Raw genomic sequence first — 26,110 nt, 5'->3', positions numbered from 1 at the left:
CATTAAAAGCATAAATCATCGTTTAAAGAATAGAAAAGCAAACAAAATTTTGGTTTTCTATGCTGCAATTGAGGTGTACCTTTAAAGAAATATAATGAAAAGATTTATTTCTAATTAAAAGTGCAAAAAATGATGTTTTTTGTGTACGGACCATGGGTCCTGGGGAAAGTTTTAGTGATTAACTTTCCCTCTGGCTCATAGCGGGCCTATGGACGCACACAAAAAACATCATTTCTTCGCACTTTTTATTTCAAATAAATTTTAACTTGAATCCACACCTCATATGGAGTGTAAAAACAAAAAAAAATGTTGGGCCCAGGAAAAAGTTTATCAATTTTAGTTGGGGATCAACCTGTTAAAGGTCAGAGATATACTGGTCCTTCAAGGGCTTATTTAAAACGATATGGGGTTTTGGGAGATCCAAAATCACAATCAGATAGAGAATTGATCCAAATAATAGAATCCGTTTATTGAAAATATAATCCATTCACTTCGGATAGTGGTATTAACTCTTTTTAATAAATTTAATACGAGTTGTTACCAAAGAATTATTGAAAACTAAATGAAATAGTATCTACCATAAAATTAGAATTAATCCTGAAAGTTTTGCTGCAAGACTTTTTTCTGAATGCCCTCCATTTTCTCTGATGTGGTCTTCTAAAAAGTTTTTCATGAATCATTTTTGGTTAAAACCATGAGTCCTATTGTTTAAATATATAAGGACGATGTGGACAGGTATAGAGGCTTTTAGGGATCAAATTATCGGGAATTAAAACATGAAGCAGTTGGTTCATGTTTAAGCATTATTTTTCGGCTCCTTGTCCTGCAAGCGTTATAGTTTCCAGGTGAAGTTTTCGCACATTTTCAATTTTTTACGTCTTATCTATCCTGTTTTATGGAGTTGAGTCCTTGATCTTGACGAAGATATTAGTAAAAATAATGCGAAACAAATCCAGATATGTATTGCTACTGTGAGGCAAAATATATTTGGAAGAGGTCCAGGAAAAAAAACGAAGACCATGGCGTAAGAACCTTAGAACTGTCAACATTCCTCACGAATAGGTACCACAAGAAGAATACTGTTTATATATAAAGACTTCTATCCTTGTTGGCTAAACTAATGGTAACAGTACCCAAGTTGAGGAACAGGAACAAATAAAAATGCACAATTTCCAAAAAATATTTAATGACTTCTGATATTTTTCAGTCAATAAAGTTTGAAGAAACAAGAACATATTTAAAATCGAAATTAATGACAAAATACAGAATTTAACAAAGTTACATAGAGATTGGACTAAATTTGTATTAATACACTTAATGAAAAGAAAATATTAATATTAAAAATTTATAGAATTACTTTAAATATAGTATGAAACTAACCATCTTTATATTATAGATAGGATCTTTTAATCAATCGGCAGTTTCTGGCAAACAAATCAGATTATACCTTAAAAAAATTATTCTAACTTATATTTCCATGTTTATTAACTTTTGCCTGAAAATTATCAATATATAAACTAAATGAAAATAACTATTTCTACAAGAAATAAATATATTTAAAGAGCTCTTACGTAAAGTTTTCAAATTTGACAATAACAACTACTAAATATGGAAAGTGTAAATAAAAGCAATACTCGTGTATTAGGGAAAAATAAATATTAAACGTTGGCAGCCGTGTGGTATCGGGCCTCGGCGTGGCAGAATTTATTGTTATCAAAATCAGATTATTGTGGTAAAATTTCTTGTGTACTTATTTTTCACATATATGTGATACTCCTATATGGAAAGTTTCTATAAATGGAAGCTGTTTCAACTAAGGAAGACAGAATGGCAACGATTTCTCTATCCTGAGGTTCCAGCTCTGTTCTGCGCATTCTCAACCTGTACGAGTAATTCTCAAGCATGCGCAACCTGTACGAGGTATTCCTCAAGCATGCGCAATCTATACGAGGTATCTGGATCGATTGTAGTCACTATAATAGTGGGACATTCCTTCCCGTTTAGATAGAAGACAACGAATTATATATATGGAAGAGGAAATTACTTAGAAGGATATACATGAACAAGAAATTCGTAAAATTATTAGGTCTAGAAGAAGAGATGCGGAGGTACAAGAGATCTAATGGGGGAAGGAGTTCGACACTGAAAGGCGAATACAAGAAATGGGAAAGAGTGGAAGAAAAGTATTACCACGCCTAGATGGTCAGTGTGTAGCACTGAAGTCTTTTCCAACTAATTTATAAACGTTATTATTACGAGACTGTTGCCATGGAACTCTTTTTAATATGTATTTCAAGCTTTCAAATAACTAATTATAACAACCATCAAAATGACAATTAGATATGGTTAAAAGGGAGACCTAAAGTAAATGTACCAATTTCCGACAGTCTCCAATTGTCGACACACTAAAAAAACAGCATTTTTCCCAAACACAAAACCAGGAAAGGTTGATGGTGTAAACAAAAAGAAAGAAATAAAGAAGCGCAAATATTAAAGGAAGAATGAAAGAAATTGAAAGAAAAGAAAGAGCTACTGAAAAATTTAAAGCAAAAAATTAAAGAAGCGAAGTTGATGAAAATGATAGTGATTCTAATGACCAAATGTCATTTAGGAAATCTGACGAATCTCGATGGGAAGCTGAATGTGAGGATGAGGAAGAAATCTAAAAAATTGTTTTCATCAAATGAGATTAAAATAATGGGACTAAAAAGTACCGATGAGAAAAAAAAAACATTTGTTTCAAAAGAAAATGATATATTATCTAAAATTTCATTTGATCTAATTGTAGGAAAAGCTCCACATGCTCCACTGAAATTTGTATGTCGACATTTATGACATTTGCATACTTTGATAAAAAAAATTAAAACATCCATCAATAGTTAATGCGCTCAAAGTAATAGACGACATAATTTATATTCTGTTTTATTATGATTTACAGACAAATTGTAAAAGTTAAATCCTCAAAGTGTCGACTATTGGCACATTTACCTTATGTCTAATTGTCATTTTGAAGGTTCTTTTTTTTAATTAATTCCCTGATGATAAATACGTACTTATTCGAAAGCTTGGAATACATATTAAAAAGAGTACACTTTAGTGTTTGATTGCAACAGTCCCACAGATTTTTGTTAAAGATTATATATATAAAAAATTCATTTACAATGTAAGCTTATTTTCTTATAAATAAGCAACGGAAAATATTGCAACGTGGCAACGATGTAAAATACGTCATGTCTTGGAAACTTACCGTAAAAGCGGTTACTAGTGCAGTAATACCCACTAATTTTTATTACTACTTAATATACATTTTGCATTACAATCAATCTGGAAATAAAATATTACTTAAATTATATTTACAGTGCCAAACGAAAAAACCCTTTCATTAAATATTGGGATGAAAGGGTTGGTTTTCCAGTTGACTTTATGAAGTTTTTGTAAATTTAGTCCAATCAAATTATTCAATTATCCAATAATCTTATTTAATATTATTAAATATGCAAATAGAACGAAAGATGGAAGGGTTAAAAGTAAATAATTATAAAATGATCAAATGATTAGGAAGAAAATGTAATAAATACGATTGATTATACAAACAACTTAATAGGGAGAGGCAGACTAATCGCATAATGGAAAAATAGCATTAAGGATGGAAAATTTTTAGGATAATTGATAAATAAATAAAAAATATAAGAGGATTTATTGGTATAGAGGACGATTGTCGACGATAGTGCTTACTAAAATTATCTATTAAATGAAATTCCATTAGATTTAAATTGAAGTTTCAATTACCACTCGCCAAAACACGAGTATGTTTCGTGATTATATAATATGAATAGTTTTTATCACCGTATTGATAATGGACCCATATGGGCGCGAGAGAAGGCACAAATATCAATTAACAACAGCTAAATCCTGATTCCTTTTTGTTTTGGCCAATGACAACTAAACATAATTTAGAAAAAGGACGATGTAGAATCGGAACAAAAAAATAGCTTTATATGTATTAACTATATAATTTTTTAAATATATAATTTATTTCGTTCTAAACGATCTATAAAATATAGAATTATTTCGATAACAAGAATATTAAATTGATTTATTTGGAAGTTTTTAGGAAAATATCAAAATGTACAAGCATTAAATAAATTTCTGTTGATCCCGCAATAACGTCGTTTTTAATCTATTTTCCGTATTTATTAATATTTAATTTTTGATATATTTTTTGTTATTTAACGTCTAGAAAACTTGAGAAAATAAAAAAAACCAAACAATGGTGATAATAAAGATACTTTCAACAAATCTACACAAGGAGGACTCGACAATAAATAGAGAAAGACTCTAATTTTACTATAAAAATCTATTTTGGTGGAGATCAGGCTGCCGTTGAGTCCCCAAAGAAAAGTATACAATTGAGGTTGAAGTTACATTGAGATTGAAAGCTATGTTCAGTTCTACATACTTGTGTTGTATGTTGAAGTATGAAATTCATAAAAAACAAATATAGAAATAGACTGAGTGATGAACATTTGGACAACTGCATCAGAATGGCGGCTGCAACATACTCTCCAAACATCAAGAAAATACTTGATGGCCAAAAAGAGTTCCACTCTTTTCATTGAAATGAACATTTAAACTTGTTTTGCTACACTTTGGCGACCACTGTTCTAGAGTAACCTAACTGAATTGCTTCAAAGCAAGTAATAGACATTAGAGACAAGAATTGTATATTCTTGGGGTTCACGAGTCATGTGAGTTGCATTTTTTGCCCTCCTGTAACGCAAGCGCCATCTAGCGGTCAGATAAAACAGCTTTTCGTCGGCCATATTGTTGATGTGTTTTTTGTAAACAAACCAGGGTGATCATAGCACCATACCTTTGTCTTTGATTTTTTTTAAAGAATTACTGAAAGATGGTGAACTGCGTTGTAATGAACTGTATTCATAGGACAGATAAATGCCTTGTCGGACTAAAGAATGAATCGTAAGGCGCGTGAAATTTCTATCAAATATTGAAAAATCGAAGATGATCTGAGAACCTAAATTTATTAATCTGATATCGAAATATCTGGGAAGAATCTCAATTACTCATAGGGACGCAAGACATAAATTTCAGTAGGTAAATGTATGCACAATAAGTTTAATGCAAACCCCTGGCAGCACTTTCACGCGAGGACGAAATACTAGGTTAAAGGTGAGGAAATTGTGAGCTTCTAAGCTCTTTCTAAGCTTCTTTGGTCGTGCGGAAAACTAGGTTCTCCAGTTTGTCTAATTTGGTCACGCGTAGCCACTGGTCCTTATCTTCCTCCAATCTTCATACCGCAGCTGAAACGGGTCACAACTACACTCCTCACCTTTCTTCTGATAGCGCTCATCTTCATCAAACAATAATCACTAGTAATGATTCGGTATGCTCTCACCTTGTTGTCATGACCTGTCAATAGATGGCTAAACCGGGCCCTCGTGGACCTAAGGATAAACCTGAGTAGATCCCATCCAACAGATAATGAGATACTTAAAATAACATATTGAAATATGAGAAAAAGATTATTGATAACCACTTTTAGAATATTCGCAAACGTTCTAAGGTTATTCTCAGAGCCTCGGATGGGATGTAAAAGCAGCGGAAAAAAAGAGGGAACAAAGTTGAAAGATGAATTTAGGCAATATTTTATTTATTACTCATCACTTCGCTACTCTAATTTGAACACTTTTAGTAGAAACATACTAACTCTAAAAAGATCAATGTAGGATATATTACTTACAAAGCCTTATAGCAGACAAAATGGAAGATTACAAAATGTATTATTCAATGATCATGTTAAGGTTTGACTAAAGAGACAATTTTCAAATTTATTTTTAGAGTAACCTAACTGGATTGCTTCAATGCAAGTAATAGCCCATCGAGACAAGAATTGTATATAAACCTGAGTAGATATCATCCGGCAGATCAATAGATGAGTTACTTCAAGTTACATATTGAAATCTGAGTAGTAAAAGAATTAATAACAACTTAGGAAGGCTTTATATTTTAAGTAGCTCCATTTTCTTCTTGTCTCTGGCCATTGCCTATAGAAAGACTAATAAAATTTTACTTACAGAGTCTTGGGGCAGAAAAAATGGAAAGTTACAATGTGCATTATTCAAATACCTTGACATTAGCAGATTTATTTCTAGAATAACCTAACTGGAATGCTTCAAAGCAATTAATATATCATCGAGACAAGAATTGTATGTAAACTGTAGTAAATTCCAACCAGCAGATAGATAAATGAGATCCTGAAAGTAGCATATTGCTGTATAAGGATAAAAAGGGGTGATAACAACGAAGGCTCGATAAGTTATTATTAGAGCTTTGGATACTTCTAAGTGGTCCAGTTTCGAGAACATATCGACCTTTCTCTTGTTTATTTGATAATATAGTTTTGACAGTTTCTTTGCTTTCAACTTTCAATTTTTCTTTATAATTCTGGCATTTTATGGTATTATTCATATTTCCCTTCGAGATATGTGTCATTTTGCTGGTCTAACTTTAACACTTTCATTAGAAACACTCGAAAAACTCAAAAGAATTTTAGTTAGAAAACCTAACGGTACAAGAAATGGAAAGTCAAAGGAGGAATTGAAAATTTTAGAAAAAGAGACAATAAGAAGCAATATCATATACCTCACAAACATATAACCGAGTTGCTGGGAATTGAAAATTAGAATCTTAGAAGGAGAAAAGTGACAATTTAGGACAACTCGACATTTTAATTTGGTTCATTTTCTGCTGACGTCGAGTGTTTTACATCTTACTTGTAACTGGTTCCGATTTCAACATTTTTATTAACAATATTTCCATTATTTAATCATTTATTCAATAATATAGTGTTTATTGTGATACACTTATTTTTTTTCTTAATTTTATTTTATATTATGATTCCGATATTTGTCATAAAAAAGATAATTTAACTGTTTTTCAATTTACTGATTGTCTATTACATTAATTCGGTATTAAAATGTGCCAGATTCAAAAGGAAGTACCATAATATTTTCAAAATGAACTAGCTGCACGAAAATTTTAAAATTGGATGTAAAAATGGAATTTTTGGCACACAATTATGGCAAAAGTAATTGATTGAGAAACAGGGAATTGACATATTAAAATTTGAGTTCAATATTTATATAAAAGGCAAGTTTTTTTAGATTTCAAAATAGTTGAAATAAAAAGACACTTTTATCTTATATTATTTCGTCTAAGTTTTGGCAAAAGTCACTAAATTCCAGTTTTCAGTAATTTTATAGGCCTAACCTAACCATTCAATTTAAAATTAACTGATCTACAGATTGACAAACTCACTACTCACTCCTACATGTAGTTGTGGTAGTGCCTAATAATTCAACTACAGCGCTGCCTAATGTTGTCTAAACCTTTAAAACCGTCCTACTGTGTGTTTCATTGGATTTAGTAACTTCTGCCAGAACAATGACGATTTGAAAACTTTGTAACTTCTGCTTTAAAAATATAAATATTAACCCTGTATAAATGATAACACAAACAAGAATTTAAAATTCAAATTTGAAAAAAAAATAAATAAATATACAGTGAGGACCGAAATAACGAACATCGATCACTGTATTAATTCTGAGACACACTATAATATGGGTATAACGATTTTTCAACATTTCTTTGATTTTAATAGTTTTGCTTTATAAAAATTATTCCGCTTTGGATTGGGATACCTCATTTATTTTAATCTGAAAAAAAAGACTAAATCTTATCCTAAAAAAAGTGCAATTACAACATCAACTTTTTGCACACTGTGTAAATCAACATATACATACAAAATAGTGAGTTAGTGCCAACATTTTTCTTAAAACTAATTTAATTATAATTGCACTGTAAATAACAAGGCTGTAAAGTGAACAAATCATTTTATCTGCCATAAAATTTTTTTAAAATACATATTTTTTCGTGTAAAAACAATAATTTGATATCAATTCGCATATCAATATCCTAATTCATACATAACGTTGATGTACAAGATTTTACTTTACACAAAATAGATATAAAGGGATGAGCAAGCAAATCAATTGTAGCTGTAGTATCAAGAAGCCAATAGAAAATTCTAAACAATGCACGATACAATTTGTGAAACATGTCGTCAACATTCGAAGTCTAAAACACCATAAAAGAATAGAAAATCACCCAAATGTTTTTCTATAAGCACTAATAGAGCCCAACCATAATAGAAGACCACAAGAGAAGTAATCAGCTATGCTCCTTGGTATATGTATAGACCAAACACTGCATGATGATATCGGGATACCATTTGTGAAAGATTTCTCTCACATCTACCCATAACGTCATAAAATCTAGGTTAGGTTAGACTTCTAGCATTTTACAGTCGATTATAATAAATTTGCAGTGATCACCCTTGTTTTTTAAAGTTGTTAAACTTTATGGCAGACAATATAAATATATTCAAAGTATTTCAACAATAACAAATCTCAAAAATGTGATTTTCTTCTTTACTTATTACTAAACACACTATATACTATCAATTATCACAATAATTACGCTGTTTGATTCCTCGAACCTTTCAGTAGGCTCGAAGGACCAGACAGTGTATTTACAGTGTGTTCAGAATGAATATCACCGATGGTACCAGAAATTCCAACTTAATTTTTACTTCTTGTTCCTCTTTAACATCAGCCTAATCCAATGTATTTATTATATTTTAATATTATTAAATATATTAATTGATATTCATTATATTTAACAAAAATAATTTTATACATCTGGGAATTTCTTATTTATAGACGGATGTGGATGAGATATTGTAATGATCAATGAAATAGGAGAGACTGTGGTCCCATTTGACTCATCGCAGGATTCAATTGTGGCATCGTTTGTATAGGACGCATACTCTGAAAATAAAAAAAATCCGATATTTTTTTTGGTAAAATTTGTTTTAATTTTTTAATACCATCATTTGAGGGTGCTGAAGGTACATCTGTGGTTGCGGTGACGAAACTGTGGCATTATTAAATGGCGATGAAGACATGGCTTGATTCATAGGTTTATAACCTGCTCCTGTAGTATCTGATATGGGTTGAGGAGTCCAACTGGTTTTAGAACCGATTTTAGGAGAATTCCATTGAACTCCTCTGAAAATAAATATTCAACATAAATAAATTATAGATAATCTAGATCCTTGTTGAACTCACTTTGGGGTCGTTCTGCTGTTAATAGAAAGATTTTCAGCAAGAGATGCTAAACTTGATTCCAAATCACCAGTAAGTAATCCATTCGAAGACGTTGGTTGATTATTATTTTCGGTATTGTTGGATGTACTGTTTGAACTCTGTTTTCCGTCTAAATTAGATGGTTGGAGCACACCACCTAGGGCATCAAAGTTGGTTCCTTAAAGAAATGCATTTTATACAGAAAGAACGCAAATTACAAGTTACCACATAGTAAGATAGAACTAACCTTTAGATTCTGTATTTCCAAATACTGAAGCAAAATTATTTTCTGATACGAATGAACCAGTAGACGATAATGTTGAACTAGGTCCCGGATTCATTACAGCAAATCCTGGAATATATTTTTTATAGTGAATTTATACATTGTATAATATTTTACAAACTCACCATTTCCATTGGTCAACCAAAGGTTATTCTGTTGTGGCGGTAAGAATGCATTCAAATTTTGTGGTATTGGTTGTGCGAAAGCATCTGAGAAGGGATTAGAAAGTTGCAGTAGATCATCTGAAGCTTTAGAATTAACTGAAGCAGGTTCCTCAGTGAATAGATCAAATGTTGGAGTACTAGTGAACTGAGACGAAGAAGAACTTGTCTTAGACGTAGATGACATAGGAGATTTGTTCAAGAACGGATTGTTAGCTGCTGTCGGTGACACCTTAGTCTGTAAAAAATTTTTTATTGATAATTAGCTGTAGAAAGTAGTGAAAAATAATTTTATACCTTAAATTGATTCATGGCTGCTTCCTCTTCGGCCAGTAGTTGTAATTTTAATTGTTCGTCTATACCATTCGCTGAGCCAAATTTAGAATTTGCCACATTACCGAAAGCATTACTTGTTGAAGACAATGCAGTTACTCCCGATTTCACGTTTTTCTGGTTACTGGCGTTACTGTAGATAAAATTAAGTAGTTCAGGATAAATTAAGTTACAACAGGTGAATGCAAACATGAACTGACATAAATATATAATGCTTCATTAATAAGGTTCTTTTAACAATCTGTAAAATTTACAACTAGCAAATGGTTAATAGCAATATTATAAGTTGTCATGTAGGAAGATTGCCCAGTGGCAATTTCCTTTCACATTAGAAAAATTGAGGGATAACTACACGCCATTAAGACCCTAAAATCTGTTAGGCAAATTAGAAACATGGAAGAGATTTCTTTCTTATTCAACTAACTGGACTCAAAAAAATCATTGGACAAAGACGAGCTAAAGAGAGTTTCTGGTATGCTTACCGGACACAGTCTGGTGAACTACCAGCTGAAAACCATCAGAGAAACTACCAACAGCATTTGTCGTTTCTGTAAGGAATCAAAAGAAACTGACAAATACCTTTTTGAGTAAGAGGCACTCATTAAACAAGGACTACAGAACTTATATTCAAGTTTTTTAAAGCCAGAAGAGGTAAGCCGAATAGCCCACAAAGTCGTTACTGGTGAACAGTCCACAGTACATAATATCCATATCTAAACTATGTTCACTTTACTTTTCCAAACTAAACATAAAATACCTTGCTTGACTGGAACCTGATGTTTTTTTTCCTTCCATATAATTCAAATGTTGTTCCAAAGCATCCAAGAGACTGCTCGGGGCTTTTGTTAAATCTGGTATATCTCCTTTATCTATCCCCACGTTCTGAAAAAGAAAAATTCCAAATTTTATTCAATAAAAAATAATGATATTGTGATAAATGTAATTGATTTTTTTGCATCAGATAGTATAAAGTAAAAGATAAATTTCAAATCTTATGTTACTTCATCTCTCCATGTGTTGAATAAATGAATAAAATGAGCAGAGTTGAACATAAAGACTAAATTTAAACCATTAGTGTCTAACTGCAACTAAAGTTGCATGACAATTTAGAATTTTCTAGTAATAAAAAATTTTCAATGTTTAGAGAAACTTTTGATGTTAAAATGAGCAGGTGGTTTAGTTAACAATATCACGTGGTTCATATTGTTACCTGCTTGATTTCATAAAGGGAAAAAAATATTTTCTTCCTAACAGATCTATTATTTTCATATTCATGTATCCTTTCTTTTACTATGGCCAAAAAAAGGAATTATGTTCAAATTTTAATGCAATTGAAGTTGCTTATTTCAGGAAAAACTGAAAATCTAATTCAAATTTACAATGAAAATATGTGGAAAAAATTTAGTTTTGATGTATTGAAAATATAACTTAAATAAACACTTAATATAAAAGTCCTGTGGGAAAAGGGACATTACGTGGAAATAAACAGGGTATAAACATTCCTTTTCTTGGAAACTATGGGGTAAATTGATTTCCAATGGGAAATTGAATATGGACCGATGAAATAAAAATTTTCAGTTTTGATAAATTGTGTTCTAGTGCCCCAAAATCCGCCAATAGGTAATTCAAAAAGAATCAAAGACTCAAATGACTCTAAATCTCTTGCAGCTATAGCAAACCCACATTCTGAACCTTCTAAGAGGATGGAGATTAACAGATCAGATCAGCTGTTAAAACTGGGTTCCTCAGTATCGCAGCAGAAAAGGAATTATTTGGGTCAGGGTGTATATGATACCCCAATATCTACATACATCCATACATAGAAATGGAACAAGGTCCAAAAAATGGGGCAGCCTTATGCCATAAATGTTTGTACGGTCCAAAGATAGATATTGCATAGGCAATTAGGTTCTAACATAGACCTTTTGCCATACCAGAGGGAATTTTTTCTGTATATTCTGTATGGTCTTACCAAAAAGAAATGAGCATGACTTGGAGCGGTTAGATCATTTAATTGTGAAAAGTGAATATGAATATAAAATTTATGTAATGTATAAAAACAATTTATTGCAATAATAACTTCAATGTTTCACTACACCCAGAATGTTTTTTTAGGTACCATCAACAATAAGACATAAATTATTTGGAACAAAATTAATGAAATGTATTAGTAACTTTTTTTTAATTTAATTAATTAATAACTTTTATGACTATTAGAAATTCTTTCAAAAATATTTGATGTCATTATCCTAATTTAAATCCTGATTTGCTCCTTGAGTGATCAGAGCGCAAATTCAGTAACTCTATTGATGATTTATTGATTCAACACCATTTTGACACAATATAAATTGAAAAACATTTGAAAAAAAGTTTTGAGCATTAATGGGTTAAGGAAATTTATGTTTAACTTACCTCGGCTACTTTTAAAAATTCTGCTACTCTATCCATTCGAATTAAAAACCGCTTGTAAATATCTAGAGCTTCTTTACACTGTTTCTTATTCATATCAAAGAATTTTTCTAAAAATATATAATAAAAATGTTGTCAATTAATTTCCATAATATTCACTTACCTAATAAATTGATAATTCCATCATTATAACAGGCAAATAAACGAATTAAATCCTTAAAAAGCAACATGAAGCTCATGTTAATGACACCATTTGTTAAATCGTTTGCAGAACAATCAAACTCCAATAAAACATCCAGTTGATTTTGTAATGTTGGAAGTGTTTTTAATAATTTATCTGCATTCATAGTTCTCAACATACCATCATCTTTTCTGAAAAAAATAAATAATAATTATAAATTATTCGTTTGGAATAGTTTATTATAATTTTGATAAAAATTAAAAAAATCATAGTTACCCCCTTTTTATTTTACAAAAATCAAAAGCAATCGTTCTGTATGCTAGTGCCTTTTCGTTCAGATATCTTGAATATTTTCTTATAAACGGGGACATATCATAACCTGAAAAAATTCGTACCATTTGGGAATTTGCGTGGTTTGAGAAAAAAATAGTTTTGGATAGTTTATATATATATATATATATATATATATATATATATATATATATATATATCTTTCATTATAATTTTATGTTGAATCTTTCATCAATATTTATAGAGAAAAAAATTATTGAAGATTCCAAATTTTGTAGGTAGTTTGAACATTTCAGTAAGACCGCCATATTGCGTGACGTCATAAGTATAGAATAAACACTGAACATATGATACAAAGTAAATACGACAGTTATTCTCTCGGTTATCGTTAAATAAGTGTTATTATTAAACTTTGATTAATCTGAAAAATGGTATGTAAATCGTATTTTGTGTCAGGATATAAGACACGAAACACAAAAGTTTTTTTTTATAATGCCAAGCAATTCGAATAAACAATTAACGGATTCCACCAGGAGAACTGATGGAAATGTGGGACTCCCTTAGCCTACCCACTAAACCGCCATCTTCTGTCAACTCCGTCCAACCAGCGACTATTGTGACATTACTTCTGATTGGTAGGTCTGTCCGTTTATGATGTACGTTTCTATTATGATATCGTCATATCAGGCAGCCGTCTACATTCTCTCTGTGTAGGTAACAATCCGTTGCCAACATTCTACCTTGTGCAGCATCAACTGGACGATATTATCAAGTTTTATCCTTTACCTCCTCTCTCAAACCCCTCCAGTGATTACACAAGAAGAGTGTGTGTTCGGCATCATTTAAGTCGTTTCCACAATACGTACACTCAGTTGTTTGTACTTTCTTCATTTTGTGAAGATACCGTCGGAAGTAGCCGTATCCCCTCAAAAGCTGGGTAATGTAGAAGTTCACCTCTCCAAACTTCCTTTCGATCCACAGTCTAAGGTTTTTTTATTAGACCCCGCGACCATTCAGCTGATTTCTCTTCTGTCCATCGTTGTTGCCACGTCCGTATTGTTCTGGTGCTTTCGATTGTTGCCGCATCCTGTCGTGTTATATCTGAGCTGCTTCTGCATATCCTCTTACGCTTGAGAGCCAGGAGGTCCACGGGAATTATAGCCGCCACCACTAGGACCCTTTATGCAGAGACAGTCCGGTAGGAGCTGGGCGATTCTCGGTGCACCTTGTCTCTGTCCCATCGTCATCGCTTTATTCTCAGGGCGTCTGCCCCATACAAAAGAATTAAGTTAGTTGTCGCCATCAGCAACATTCGTTTCTTCGGCCGTGGTTCGTTAATATTTGCCATTAAGCGGCTCAAAAATGCTGTTATTTCGGCCGGTTTTTGAGCTGTCTTCCGTATGTGGGGCCAGAAATACATCTTCGTATCTAAGGTCACTTTATTTCGCATCTAGACTCTATTTCGACTGTCCCGATCTCAATGGACAGTCTTGTCTGTATACATTTCCTTTCCAGTTTTTTTCGTGGAGAGTTGAAGTCCATGATCTGTTATCCATCCCCCCACTCGTCTCATTGTCTGGTACACTTTAAGCTGCGCTAATTATGCAGATTGTTCGGTGATCACAACTGTGACATCATCGGCGTAAGCAACGAGAAGCACGCGAATAACTCAATTATTTTCAATGAAATTCACATCGTTGATTTGCAGCTATAGAATAAATACATAAAAAGGAAAAAATTGTTATGAAAATTATTTTCCTTACCTTGAACGCCGCCTTTGTCTAAGAAATTACTCAATTGGAATGTGCTGTTACTAGATGCTAAATATTGTGTGAATCTCTGAAAAAATAATATTTCGTAGTGATTGTTTCTATATACCAATTTATACATTAAAGCCGTACCTAATACAGGAGATGATGAAAATTTACTGAAATAATCAAAAATCGATTCAAATGTTTGTCTCTTCTAAGTCATATTATGTACAGAGTGAGTTTTATGTATGGAACTCCTCAATTTTCTCGGGAACGGCTTGAACGATTTTTATACGGCCGGTATTATGGTGGTATCTACATATTGATGTCAGATCTTTGTTATTTAAAATGAATCACCCTGTATATTTTACGCTTTACGAAATACTGATTATGTTTCATGTAATATTCTCTATACCTAAATGCCATAATTTCGTAGTTATAGCTACATTTGGGTTACAAATTTGACGTTTCAATAAATTATTATTGTTGAAGTTTATTGAAAGTCACAATGGATATTTTAATGATATTAGGATGTGGTTATAGGCGTAGAAGTCAACAAGAAACGTGTAATATCTTTAATAATTTATATCCTAACTGAAATCCCATAACAAGATCTACTGTCAGTAAATTAGTAAAAAAGTTTAACGAAACTGGTTCAGTAAAAGATATAAGCAAATCGGGGCGCAGAAAAACTGCATCAACTGAAAACAAATCTTTAGATGTTTGTGTCCTGTTAGAAGACGATCCACACTTGAGTACTAGACACATATCCAGGGAACTTGATATTTCGTAATCCTCCGTAATGAAAATTTCACGTGATAATAAATTTCATCCATACAAAGTAACGTTGGTTCAAGAGTTGTCAGATGACGATCTTGATAGACGTTTGCAGACCTAATAATGGAAATAGTTACAATCAAAACGATCCAAATTTTATAAGTAATGTTATGTTTTGTGACGAGGCCACTTTTTGTATTAATGGAAACGTAAATGGGCATAATTGTAGATACTGGTCACGTAACAATCCTCGTAGGATGCATGAATCCCTCACCCAATATCCCGAAAAACTGAATGTATGGGCTGGAAAAATAGGCAACAAAATAATTGGTCCCTTTTTCATTGAGGGCAACTAAATGGTCCGGCGTATTTAGAATTATTGGAAAATAGTATTATACCTGAGTTGGCTCAGATATTTCCAAATCCAAGTATATATTTTCAACTACATTTAAAAAAACTTCATTATTAGAAATTTTCAGACAGTAACAATATCCCAAACGGCAATAATTGGTTACAACAAGACGCTGTCCCACCTTCACTATACGTGTGATGTGAGGAAAAACCTAAATAATGTGTTTTCCAGAAGATGGATTGGAAGGCGTGGTTTTATCGAATGGTCCCCGCAATAACACGACATGAAAACTTTAGACCATTTCCTGTGAGGTTACTTAAAAAACATCGTTTATAAAACAAAACCTGCAAATATTTCGGAATTAAAAGATAGGATTACCACAGAGATAAGATGAATTGAGCAGTCAGGGATGTTGCAAAATGTATTGCAAAGTTTTAAAAATCGCATGGCTTGTTGTATAGAAGTAATTGGCAGCATTTTGAGCATTAGCTGTAATCGTTTTTACTGTATGTTTTTTTAATTTACTGTATGTTTTATAAAATTCCTAATTTTTCCACTTCAAAATGTGGATCTACCTCTAACAAGACACAAACATTTAAAGATTTGTCTTCCATTGTTGTAGGTTTTCTGAACCATGATTTGGATAAATATTTGACTCCTCCAGTTTCCGTTAACTTTTTACTAACTTACTGACAAGAGACCTTGTTACGAGATTTGTATTAGCACATAAATTATTAAATAATATTCAAATTAAACGAGTTTATTCAATCGTAGCCATCTAAATGTGTAATATTTATTTTAACTTTGGTGGAACAAAGTTCAATATATTTCCGGAAAAAGGAAAGATCTGACAACAATGTAGATACCACCATTATCCGAGATAATTGAGGAGTTCCATACATAAAACTCACTCTGTATAATAGTACAGTGATAAAGTACTAGATCTGTTCTTAAATTCAAACTGCTACTACGTTTATGGGAGCCTTAATATTTATAACTTTGTAAATTATTCATGAAATCAGAATGTGATAGATGGAGGGTATCTTAAAAATTCACTTCCATCTTTATCCAACTAGAACGCAAAGTTTTAATAAAATATGTCAATTTAACTACAGCGTACCTTGAAATTTTATAAAGTAAACGGAAAAAGAAATATTTATGTTATTGAAATTTGTAAAGGGCAAAATGCTTAACTGAAATAATTTCTGTTTTCTTTCCATGATTCAATTGTAGATGCCCTCAAAAAAAAAATGGCAAGGCTTAAACAAATTGAGAATTAATCGAAATTTCAACCCTTCATAGTCTAACAAACGTTATAAAAGTGGAATTTATTGCTAAGTATGTTTTAAATTTAAATAGCTATATCAGCGGGTGTTTCAATATATTATAAGAAAAATGTATGGAATTATAATGTCATACAACTATAAACAAAGTTTTAACAAAATATCTATATCAAATACTAAAATTTCATGTTTCGATAAAAAAATTGAGGTTATACAGTGAGAATAATCTGAAAATACTGGCACAAGTATTCTTAGAAGAAACACGAAAAGTAGGATTGAGGGTAAATAAAAATAATACTGAATATATGAAAGTGGGAAGAGTTGCAGAGCCCAATCATTCAACGCTGGACGTTAAGGGTTACAGCTTTAAAATTACTACAGAATTTAAATACCTAGGATTTATTATGAACAGGAACAATAAAATAGAAGAAGATACAGATGAGGTTAAATGTAGCCAGTAGATATTTATTGTATCGAACTGAGGTGTGGACACTAACTAAACACACCCAGAAGAAGTTAATATTAAGGAGGATCTATAGGCCAGTTTTCGAAAGTGTATAGAGAATACTCAAAAACAGAGAACTCAAGGACCGGTATAGACGACCAGCTGTGATAAGAAGTAGAAGAATTAGGTGACTGGGCCATGTAAGAAGAAGGGATGAATAGACAATAAGAAGAGTGAGGAGAAGTCAACCAGAAGGAAGGCGCACACTGGGAAGACCAAGAGAATGTAAGGAGATTTAATGGAGAAGTAGACATGGCTGAGAATAGAAAATTATAGAGGCAACTTGCTTGCTTTATATCAAAAATATCTTATATCATATTGGTAGACAATCAAATGTACAATATTATAAAACATCTTACCCTTAATAGTTAGGGAAAAAGTTGGCAATATACATTATAAGAGTTTATTGGGTAAACTATGGGACTTGATGGAAATTCAAGTAAAAATTGTAAGGGGGTATTTTGGTCTAGAAATTTGAAAACACCATTTTTTTTGCATATTTTCAAAGCTTAGACCCTTAAGATTATGTCCTTAAACGTAGCGTCTAAGCCGGCCGAGTGGAACAAGTTATTCTTCCGGATTGTTTCTCCAACTTTTAACGCGTTTTTCTGGAAACTATTTTTTTGAAGTGGTTGACATATATTAAGTTCTACCCGACGAGTTCCTTTGAAATTTGGTTGAAATATTTCTTAAAATATCTGTCTATCGCGTCTTCCTTGTATTTGAAAAAATTTTATTTTGAAGTATTTTTATTCGAAAAGGTCAAAAAAATTGTTTTAGATACTTTGGAATTGCAATGTTTTTTTTTCTTTTGTTATATTTGCAAAGAATTTATTTTACTTTTTTGGTTTTGGCTTTGAAATTTCGTTTACCAGAAAAAAAAACGATTGGGGTACAAAAAGAGCTCAGTTCACGTTTGGTACCCTGTTTAAACCAAACGCCTTACAAGTAGGTACATTTTACTCGTCTATTTACGTTCTATAATTTAATATTCAGTTGTAGCAAGTTAACAAGGTATAATAATGATTTTTTTCAAGTTCCAAGTAGGACTACAATTAAGTGCATCTGTCTTAATAACGGCGTATAATGCAGTCCAATTTATAATAATTCGATTGCTTGTAATTTATTGAAATTCTGTTTTTTAATATGCTCAAAACGTCAATAAATATCATATAAAAAAATGGATAGAAAAAATGTTTTTTATGTTTCAAAAATGCCTAAAATTTAGGCTTCTAGACCAGAATATCCCCTTTAAAGGATTTTCCACAGTTTCCAATCATATGATAGCTGCTGAAAAAAACGGGTAAAGCTAGAAGTAGACATTTAAATAGAAAAAGAAAATTATGAAAAACTGTCAAGACATAATATTCCACACCCGGATCAAATAAAACATATGGAGGGTTTGTTTGTTTGACAAGAGTCGTTTTCATATGTTTGAGACAAACCAGCACGTTTAGGTTTGGTATACATACTTCATTTCCATAACACATCATGTGGTGAACTGTAACTAATGCTTTGTATACTACTATCCAGTTCGCATTTTGTGATCTTTCTATCAACAAATTTGCTAATTGTGGTATTGACACGTTCGGTTCGTTTGTGCAATGAACTAAATCTAAAACAATAAAAAAAACATAGCAAAAAATATCTATATAAAAATTTGATTAGGAAAATATGGTTTATAGCATGAATATAAGAAAGACAAATAAGAAAAGCGTGAAGTATAAAGTAAAAGTGGAAGAAAAAGGAATGTCTGGAATGGGTAGTTTAACAGTTTCATAGTACAATATATTAGTCAATAAAAATAATTGGTTATAACCCTAAATATCAATAAACTATTTGAATTTGGCTTTTATAGCGATGAACAACAATACAATCCGTAAGGGTGTTTACTGCTGTTTAGTTTTTTTTTAAATATTTCTAGTGATTTTGGTAGGATTTTCTTTATTTTTGTAATTTCCTCTGTTTCCTAAACTTGTTTGTGTAGGTAGAATAAAAAGTTGTGCTTAAGAATCGGTCTAAAAGTGACAAAAATTGAAATAACCCTTTTAACACCATAGAATATGTTAAAAACCATCAAAAACCATTAAAAGTTTGTGTCTAAAGATGTCAGTTCTAACTTCTCAGCCTCATGAGATAAAAATTAATCTGAATGATGTATTCAAAGAGTGGAAATGGATTTGTTCGTGGAGGAAAAGACTTGAAACTACCAAAAAAGTGCACAAAAGTTTTATTAACTACTAGAATCGGATTTTAATGATTAGTACATTTGTAACACTACAACTTTTACCACGTTTTTATTGTTTTCGAAGGATGTGTGGTTGTTTTTATCTCAGAAAAGCACTTTGAACAGGTATTAAATTACTATTTAGACTAAATTTTCAAATGACACTTTCTATTGTTTATTAAGCAACATAATTAGTTCGTATTCTGGCTTTAGTGTTCACCTCTATTGAAGTTTGAAAGAAAACTAACAGATTTTCACGAATATTTTAAATCGACAGATGGAAGAGTAAAATGGTCGCTATCTTGAGCAGACAAGGTTCTAACTAGCCATTTGTTATTATTGAGAAAAACGTTGCCAAAGTTTCAAATAACTCCATTATTTTAAGGAATTAATTTTTAATATATTTTATTTTTTCATACATTTCATACAAGTACTAAAATGTAATTAGAACAGGGCCGGATTAAGATTTATAAGGCCCGGGGCTAAAGTAATGACGGGGCTCCCTTAAGGAATTCGGAAACTCGGAAAAACAAGACTAGTAAAAGTGATAGGCATTTCCAATAAATTGATTATACCACATATTTTTTGTACAAATAATTATTACATATATTATATCAAAAGTATACATTATAACTAGATTTTAGAATCTCAGTAACAATGTATACATTCGAGTATAAATTTATATGCTCTTTGAGTACTACATGAAAAAGTCATTAGAATTTATTTATGCACTTTGAGCTGTGAAATTATATGAAAAAAGTACAGAATGATGGGGCTTTTTTGGACCTGGGGCCCGGGGCTATAGCCCCCCCGGCCCTGAATTATAACCTTGTCACATATATTTTTGAATTATACGTAGATAAAAAATCTTTCTGCCTCTTTAATCATAAAACTTACCGCACATCACGCTGAAACTTTTAACAATAGTTTACTTTTTTATACTATTAATTATTTTCAAAAACTATATAATATTTAAACTGAGATATTTGTACATATACTGTATTATTGTTTCAATGGAAATTAAAGAAATTATATTAGTTAAGGGATGAAAATTTGTATATATAAAAGTACAGAACTCCACTTATTCTAAGATATCTTAACATACAACAGAAACTTTCTGCATTTCTGTTTGCATGATTCTTATATGGTTTATGAAATTTTAAGAACAAGTTTAAAGTAGTCTATGCAGTCGCATAAGAGGCATGGAATTGATATCAATCAATTAATGAGCTTGGAGCATGCCTTCAATTTTTTTGTTAAACAAGCTGTTCTTGAATGTTATAAGAATGTAATAACCATTCCGAAACAACCTCTATACAAGTTGATTCTGGAAGATCTATTATTTTACAATAAATAAATGTCTGAGGATGATTCAGGGAAGAACCAATGAGCTTGGAGCATGCCTTCAATTTTTTTTATTGAATAAGCTGTTCCTTAAAATTATAAGAATGTAATAGCATTTCGGAACTAACCCCTATACAGTTGATTCTGTAAGATCTAATTTTTTTTTCATTAAATGAATGTCTGAGGATGATACAGGTGATGAATCAATAAGCCTCATATGTCGAAGAAAAAACCACGGTTTCACCAAGACAATGCACCGATTCTCAATTCAGCTCAAATGAAGAAGCAATTGCTGAAACTGAAGCCTATTTTGAGACAAAAAACAAATCCTACTTGGCACTGCATCGAGGAGTTAGAGAAGCGTCGGAATGATTGTATTGGTCTTGAAAGAGATTACATTGATGAATAAAATCGATTTTTGGCAAAAAAGTTATTCTCAAGACTTATTGAGTGATGTGTAAATTGACAGAAATATTATGTGTATTGAATTTAACATCATAAACAATATTTAAAAACTTATAACAATGTAATACAAAGAGAATGGATGTGATATTATCATTAACAAATGATACGCCTACTTATTAGACTGGTGTTGTTAGATGATATGCTGGGCGTCCTGTTTTTTATCTTTTTAATTATCAATTTCGACAAAATTAACATTGTGAAAGTGTTTCGGGTTAACGTTTCAAGACATATGTGACCAAGATAAAAAAAATATTTTAAATTTTAAATTAAATTTACATCTGTACATATTTACATGACATTAAACGTTAAAATCTCTGGCTTACTTGGAATTAATTGGAACAATTTCTCTAAAAGAAGAAATAGAAATAATCAAAACCTCTTTACCATATTTAAACTATGATTGACAGATTTTTTCTCTTAAAACAATTCTACAAAGTCAAAAAATCCAAAACATTATTTTTCATTTTAGTTAAACAAATAATTACACTTTCACTTTTAGCACAGTTTTTATTTTCGGAGAGAATCGAAAATCGGATAGTGTCAAATCTGGTGATGTGAGCGGAAAAGAAGTTTTTTTGTGGTCAGAAACTTATGAATCAAAAGCAAATTATAGCATGATTAGTAGTGATGATAAGGAAGAAGTTATTGGTCCTTCTTTGCACTCTTCCTTTATAAATTATTTTGCAAACGTTTTTGTACCCCCTACCCTACCCTGACATCTCTTAAATCCTCCATCGGGCTCCAAAAGTGAGGTAGCAGCACTTATCATTATTGCTACTGACCACTTTTTTCTTGTTTATTTCACTTAGCTTTGTTACTGCAGGCAATTTATTGCAAGATCAAAATATTGCATAGATAAATATTGCATTTCGCTTGACATTATGTAAGTCTCTTACTAACGCGTCATAGTTGCCAATAATCAAAATTCCATAAGTAAATGCAAACAATTTCCTAACATAAAATTTTATTCAATATTTTGTGATCGGTTTAAAAATGAAAATAAGAAAGCTAGATAAAGTGGATAAGAAAAAGTGCATCACTCGCAATAATTACATCTGCTTCTGCCTTGCTTTTTCAGTCTCGTGGGCAGAAAAGAGAACCTAGGAGATGGTGGGATAAGCCCTGGAATTAGATGAAGAAACATTTGAAAAACTAATGAAAATAAAACATAAGATAACTAAGAAATCATTGCCGGAAGTAATATCAGAAGATTAGAAATTCATTTCTCTCTAGAATTGCAACTTATACAGAATAAAACATCATCTGATCATGATTTGATGAAGAAATATTGCGTCTTGCATTGAATTACACATTGTCTTACATCATATCAAGTGACCTTTATGAAGCCTTAATGAATGTCCACTAGATTTGATTGTAAATATTAATAAAAATAAGAACTCATCTAATCTGTTGAGAAGATTTTATTTTCTATCTTTTGATATGACAAAAGCAAAACAACTTTGAAGTTTTTAAAACTTCAAAGAATTGAAATCAGTGCCGCTTCAACAGAATTGTTTAATATAGATAGGCAAATAGATTATGTATATAGAAAATTCCTCTCATAGAATGGATCAAGTCGATGGTAGTCAGCCAAAAATATGCGGATTTACTACACTATACACCATAAAAATTTCAAATAAAAAATCAATTGAACAAACAGCTTTTTTTTAACTTGTGATCCAGATTATAAATTCTATTTGAAGTGGAAACTATGTTGTTTCAGACAGATAACTAAGGCAATTCTTATTATAAGTTGAGGCCAAGTATGGACACTTATTATTCAATATTCATTTAGTTAATATGAGTACTAGAATTCATAATGTACTTTATTCAAAATGTATTTAATGTGTCAAACAATTACTTGTATTGAATGAATTAAAATTTATAAATAAATAGTTGTAAGTCAGCATTTCATCAAATGGTAATAATAATTTTTGTTTTTCTGAACCTGTTTCGATAATGACCTACTACTTAAATTATTATTTAATTAATTTGTTGTTAAATGATATTTTGCATTTTCATCTTTTTAATACTTTAAACTTGTTTCTATCATTAAAAACAAATGTTGTTTTAAAAATAAATTCCTGTAATAGACAATTTATAAAAATTAGTTTGAAATCAGATTGAAAGTGAAAAATTTGAATGTAAATACAAAAAATTGATAAAAAAAACATATTTATATAATGATGACAAATTCATGTTTGACTGATCACCACACTCCCTTCCAATAACTCATTATTCACACCTAATAAAGATAATTGAATGTATTATTATGTTATTATAGAATATAGAAATGTATTATTAACATACAGTTAGGGACAAAAATATTTAACCTTTTAAAATTTATTACCTTCTGGGTTAAGTTGTATATTCATAAACTTAGTTAATTAAAAATACTCTTGCCCTGTTGTAAATAATGTTTTTCAAATTTACTCATCAGAATAGTTCAACTGATTTTTAAGAAAACATTAAAATCTTTACTGTGAGAAATAAATATATGATCCTACATTTACTGTTCAAAAGAGAAGGTCATGTCATACCTAATCAAGTAATTCTAGTTCTAAAATGTGTGCTTGTAAAATATTCAAAAATTTGCATAATACAAAATAACCTTATATCTATTAAATCGATCTGTTTGGCAATACTAAAAGTTGGTACTTATATAACTGCTAAATATGATGGAGGTAATCAAATTTATCATTTAAAGAAAAATTAACGTTGACCCGAATTTTGAAAACAGGTTTCTCTGTCAGATATCTTGTGTCTTTTACCATATAGTCCAAAAATAATGAAATAATATAGTTACATCAGTGAAACCTTACAATTCATTGAAAAATATACATAAAAATAGGATTCATTTTTCAATGGCATAAAAGAATTATTCTAATAAGCTTTAATATTATATGTTCGATAAAACATTAATCTAACTTATTTTTTGCAATCTTACCAATTTAATATGTTTGTTATATATTAAAATAGTTTAGTCAAATAAATATTTGGGATGCAAATTCAAGGGAATGTCGTTGTAACTAGTGATAAATTTGTAAATACTGATTCATCAATAGAATAAACAATAGTTTAATCAAAACTTTTCTACTGTAATAGAATATTTTATACAAAATTCAATGGAGAGGGTTTCTAACATATTTGGTGGAATGATTAGTTTTTGACAAGGGATATAATTCTAAACGAACCAGTTCTAGACTGAGAAAAAAACTCACAATCTAAATGCTTCTTTTTTGGTCCAATCATTTCTTCTGTCGTTGCTTTGCATACTGATTTTGCTATACCTGAACCAGATAAGCTATGTTTTGCGGCCAAAAGTCTATCGTTTATAGTCTGCCCTGCTAATCTTCCTGTCATATTGCACCTGTTGAGTCACTATTACTGACGGAAAAACGGTTAAACGAGGACAAACAATGTCTAAGAAACTCACTCAGATTTTTAAACGTTTGATTCAAATTAAATTGTAATTAAAATGAGTTAATAAGTGTATATCATTACTAACTAAAATCAAAATGAAACATAAGTGACAGTTGCGACACTGAGTTAACTGACAGCATTAGCGATATGAAGTTAGTTGATCCTATTGAAATGACCTTCAGCACGAGCTTACACGATCAGTGTAACATAAGCGTTCATGAATTTTTATAATCAAGGTAACTTCACCAATTATTATAGTTACACTAGTATCATTGTATAAAGAATATAATATAAATATTCTTTATACAATGCTATTATTATATGTGTTAATTAAGAGTGCCGCCACATGATTATCAAGGGAAATTTCAAAGGAAACGCCAACTATTATTTTCGCCTTAGATATTTTTTCACACTTTTGTAGAACGTAGGTTATTGAAATTTTCAATAATGAATAATATTTAACTGGATATTTCTCCCACATGAGATACTCCTCCTTCTCTCTACCATACATAATTATTACATTTTTTTTAGTTTAGTAGATTTAGTAATTGTGAGCCTGACATATAATTAGTTGGTTTTATTTCTTGGATATATATCTACTGTTATTTCAAAACTAAGATTTATATGTTGGTTGTAATAATGTGAACTATTCTCAATATATATTTAGAAATATGGATTCCTCTTAACGACCTCAGGGCCTAGTTTCAGGACTAGAGAAATGCTCTCTTCAATAACGTAAAAAACCGTAGGTGTTGTAAATAAAAGTTATAGTGGAACCCCTAGATTACTGGAGACTTAGGATAAACTGCTGAGTGTACAATATATACTTTTAGTTTAATTTGCTGCTAAGTTTTGATTAAGTCCGCTCTAACACACAAATATTTTATAAGCTGAGCGGATGTGACGTTGTCATCAACAGTGGTGCCATTTTTTGAGTAACCGCAGGCATTATGGATGGAACGGTAAAAATAATACTAAGGGAGAGTTGATTGGAACGTACCCTTACTAGTGTTTTCGATTAGGAAGGTGGAATTTAATTTCAGCAAACTAAATTATTTTCAATTTTCCATAAAAAACTTCTTTATTACTCTATTTGTT

At 31.0% G+C, this 26,110-nt stretch overlaps 1 protein-coding gene across 2 annotated transcripts; it reads right to left on the bottom strand.

Annotated features, from left to right (window-relative positions):
* Positions 1-1,169: 1,169 nt before the first annotated feature.
* Positions 1,170-25,160, bottom strand: LOC130898574 (phosphatidylinositol-binding clathrin assembly protein LAP-like). 2 transcript variants are annotated; one of them, XM_057807967.1, is made up of 13 exons: positions 24,811-25,160; positions 19,026-19,168; positions 14,649-14,724; positions 12,871-12,973; positions 12,577-12,785; positions 12,417-12,523; positions 10,762-10,886; positions 9,969-10,137; positions 9,636-9,909; positions 9,475-9,579; positions 9,210-9,405; positions 8,969-9,149; positions 1,170-8,909 (listed from the first exon to the last, which is right to left on the bottom strand). In XM_057807967.1, the coding sequence occupies exons 1-13, from the start codon at positions 24,950-24,952 to the stop codon at positions 8,829-8,831; spliced, it is 1,911 nt and encodes a 636-aa protein (XP_057663950.1). In that variant the 5' UTR covers positions 24,953-25,160; the 3' UTR covers positions 1,170-8,828. The 2 variants fall into 2 exon arrangements, with proteins under 2 accessions (XP_057663950.1, XP_057663951.1); XM_057807968.1 differs by having other exon boundaries at positions 9,210-9,384.
* Between the last annotated feature and the right edge of the window lie 950 nt (positions 25,161-26,110).

The sequence above is a fragment of the Diorhabda carinulata genome, chromosome 10, assembly GCF_026250575.1.
Source record: "Diorhabda carinulata isolate Delta chromosome 10, icDioCari1.1, whole genome shotgun sequence".
NCBI lineage: Eukaryota > Metazoa > Arthropoda > Insecta > Coleoptera > Chrysomelidae > Diorhabda > Diorhabda carinulata.
The sequence above is the reverse complement of the archived record's forward strand: the minus strand, read 5'-3'. Positions and strand labels throughout refer to the sequence as shown.

Bases quoted from the DNA above. Each gene is read 5' to 3' on its own strand.
- LOC130898574 (XM_057807967.1), bottom strand. From the start codon at position 24,952: ATGACAGGAAGATTAGCAGGGCAGACTATAAACGATAGACTTTTGGCC. The intron at 12,524-12,576 runs GTAAGTGAATAT...ATATATTTTTAG, and splicing joins TGGAATTATCAATTTATTAG to AAAAATTCTTTGATATGAAT. The intron at 9,150-9,209 runs GTGAGTTCAACA...ATTTATTTTCAG, and splicing joins AACAGCAGAACGACCCCAAA to AGGAGTTCAATGGAATTCTC.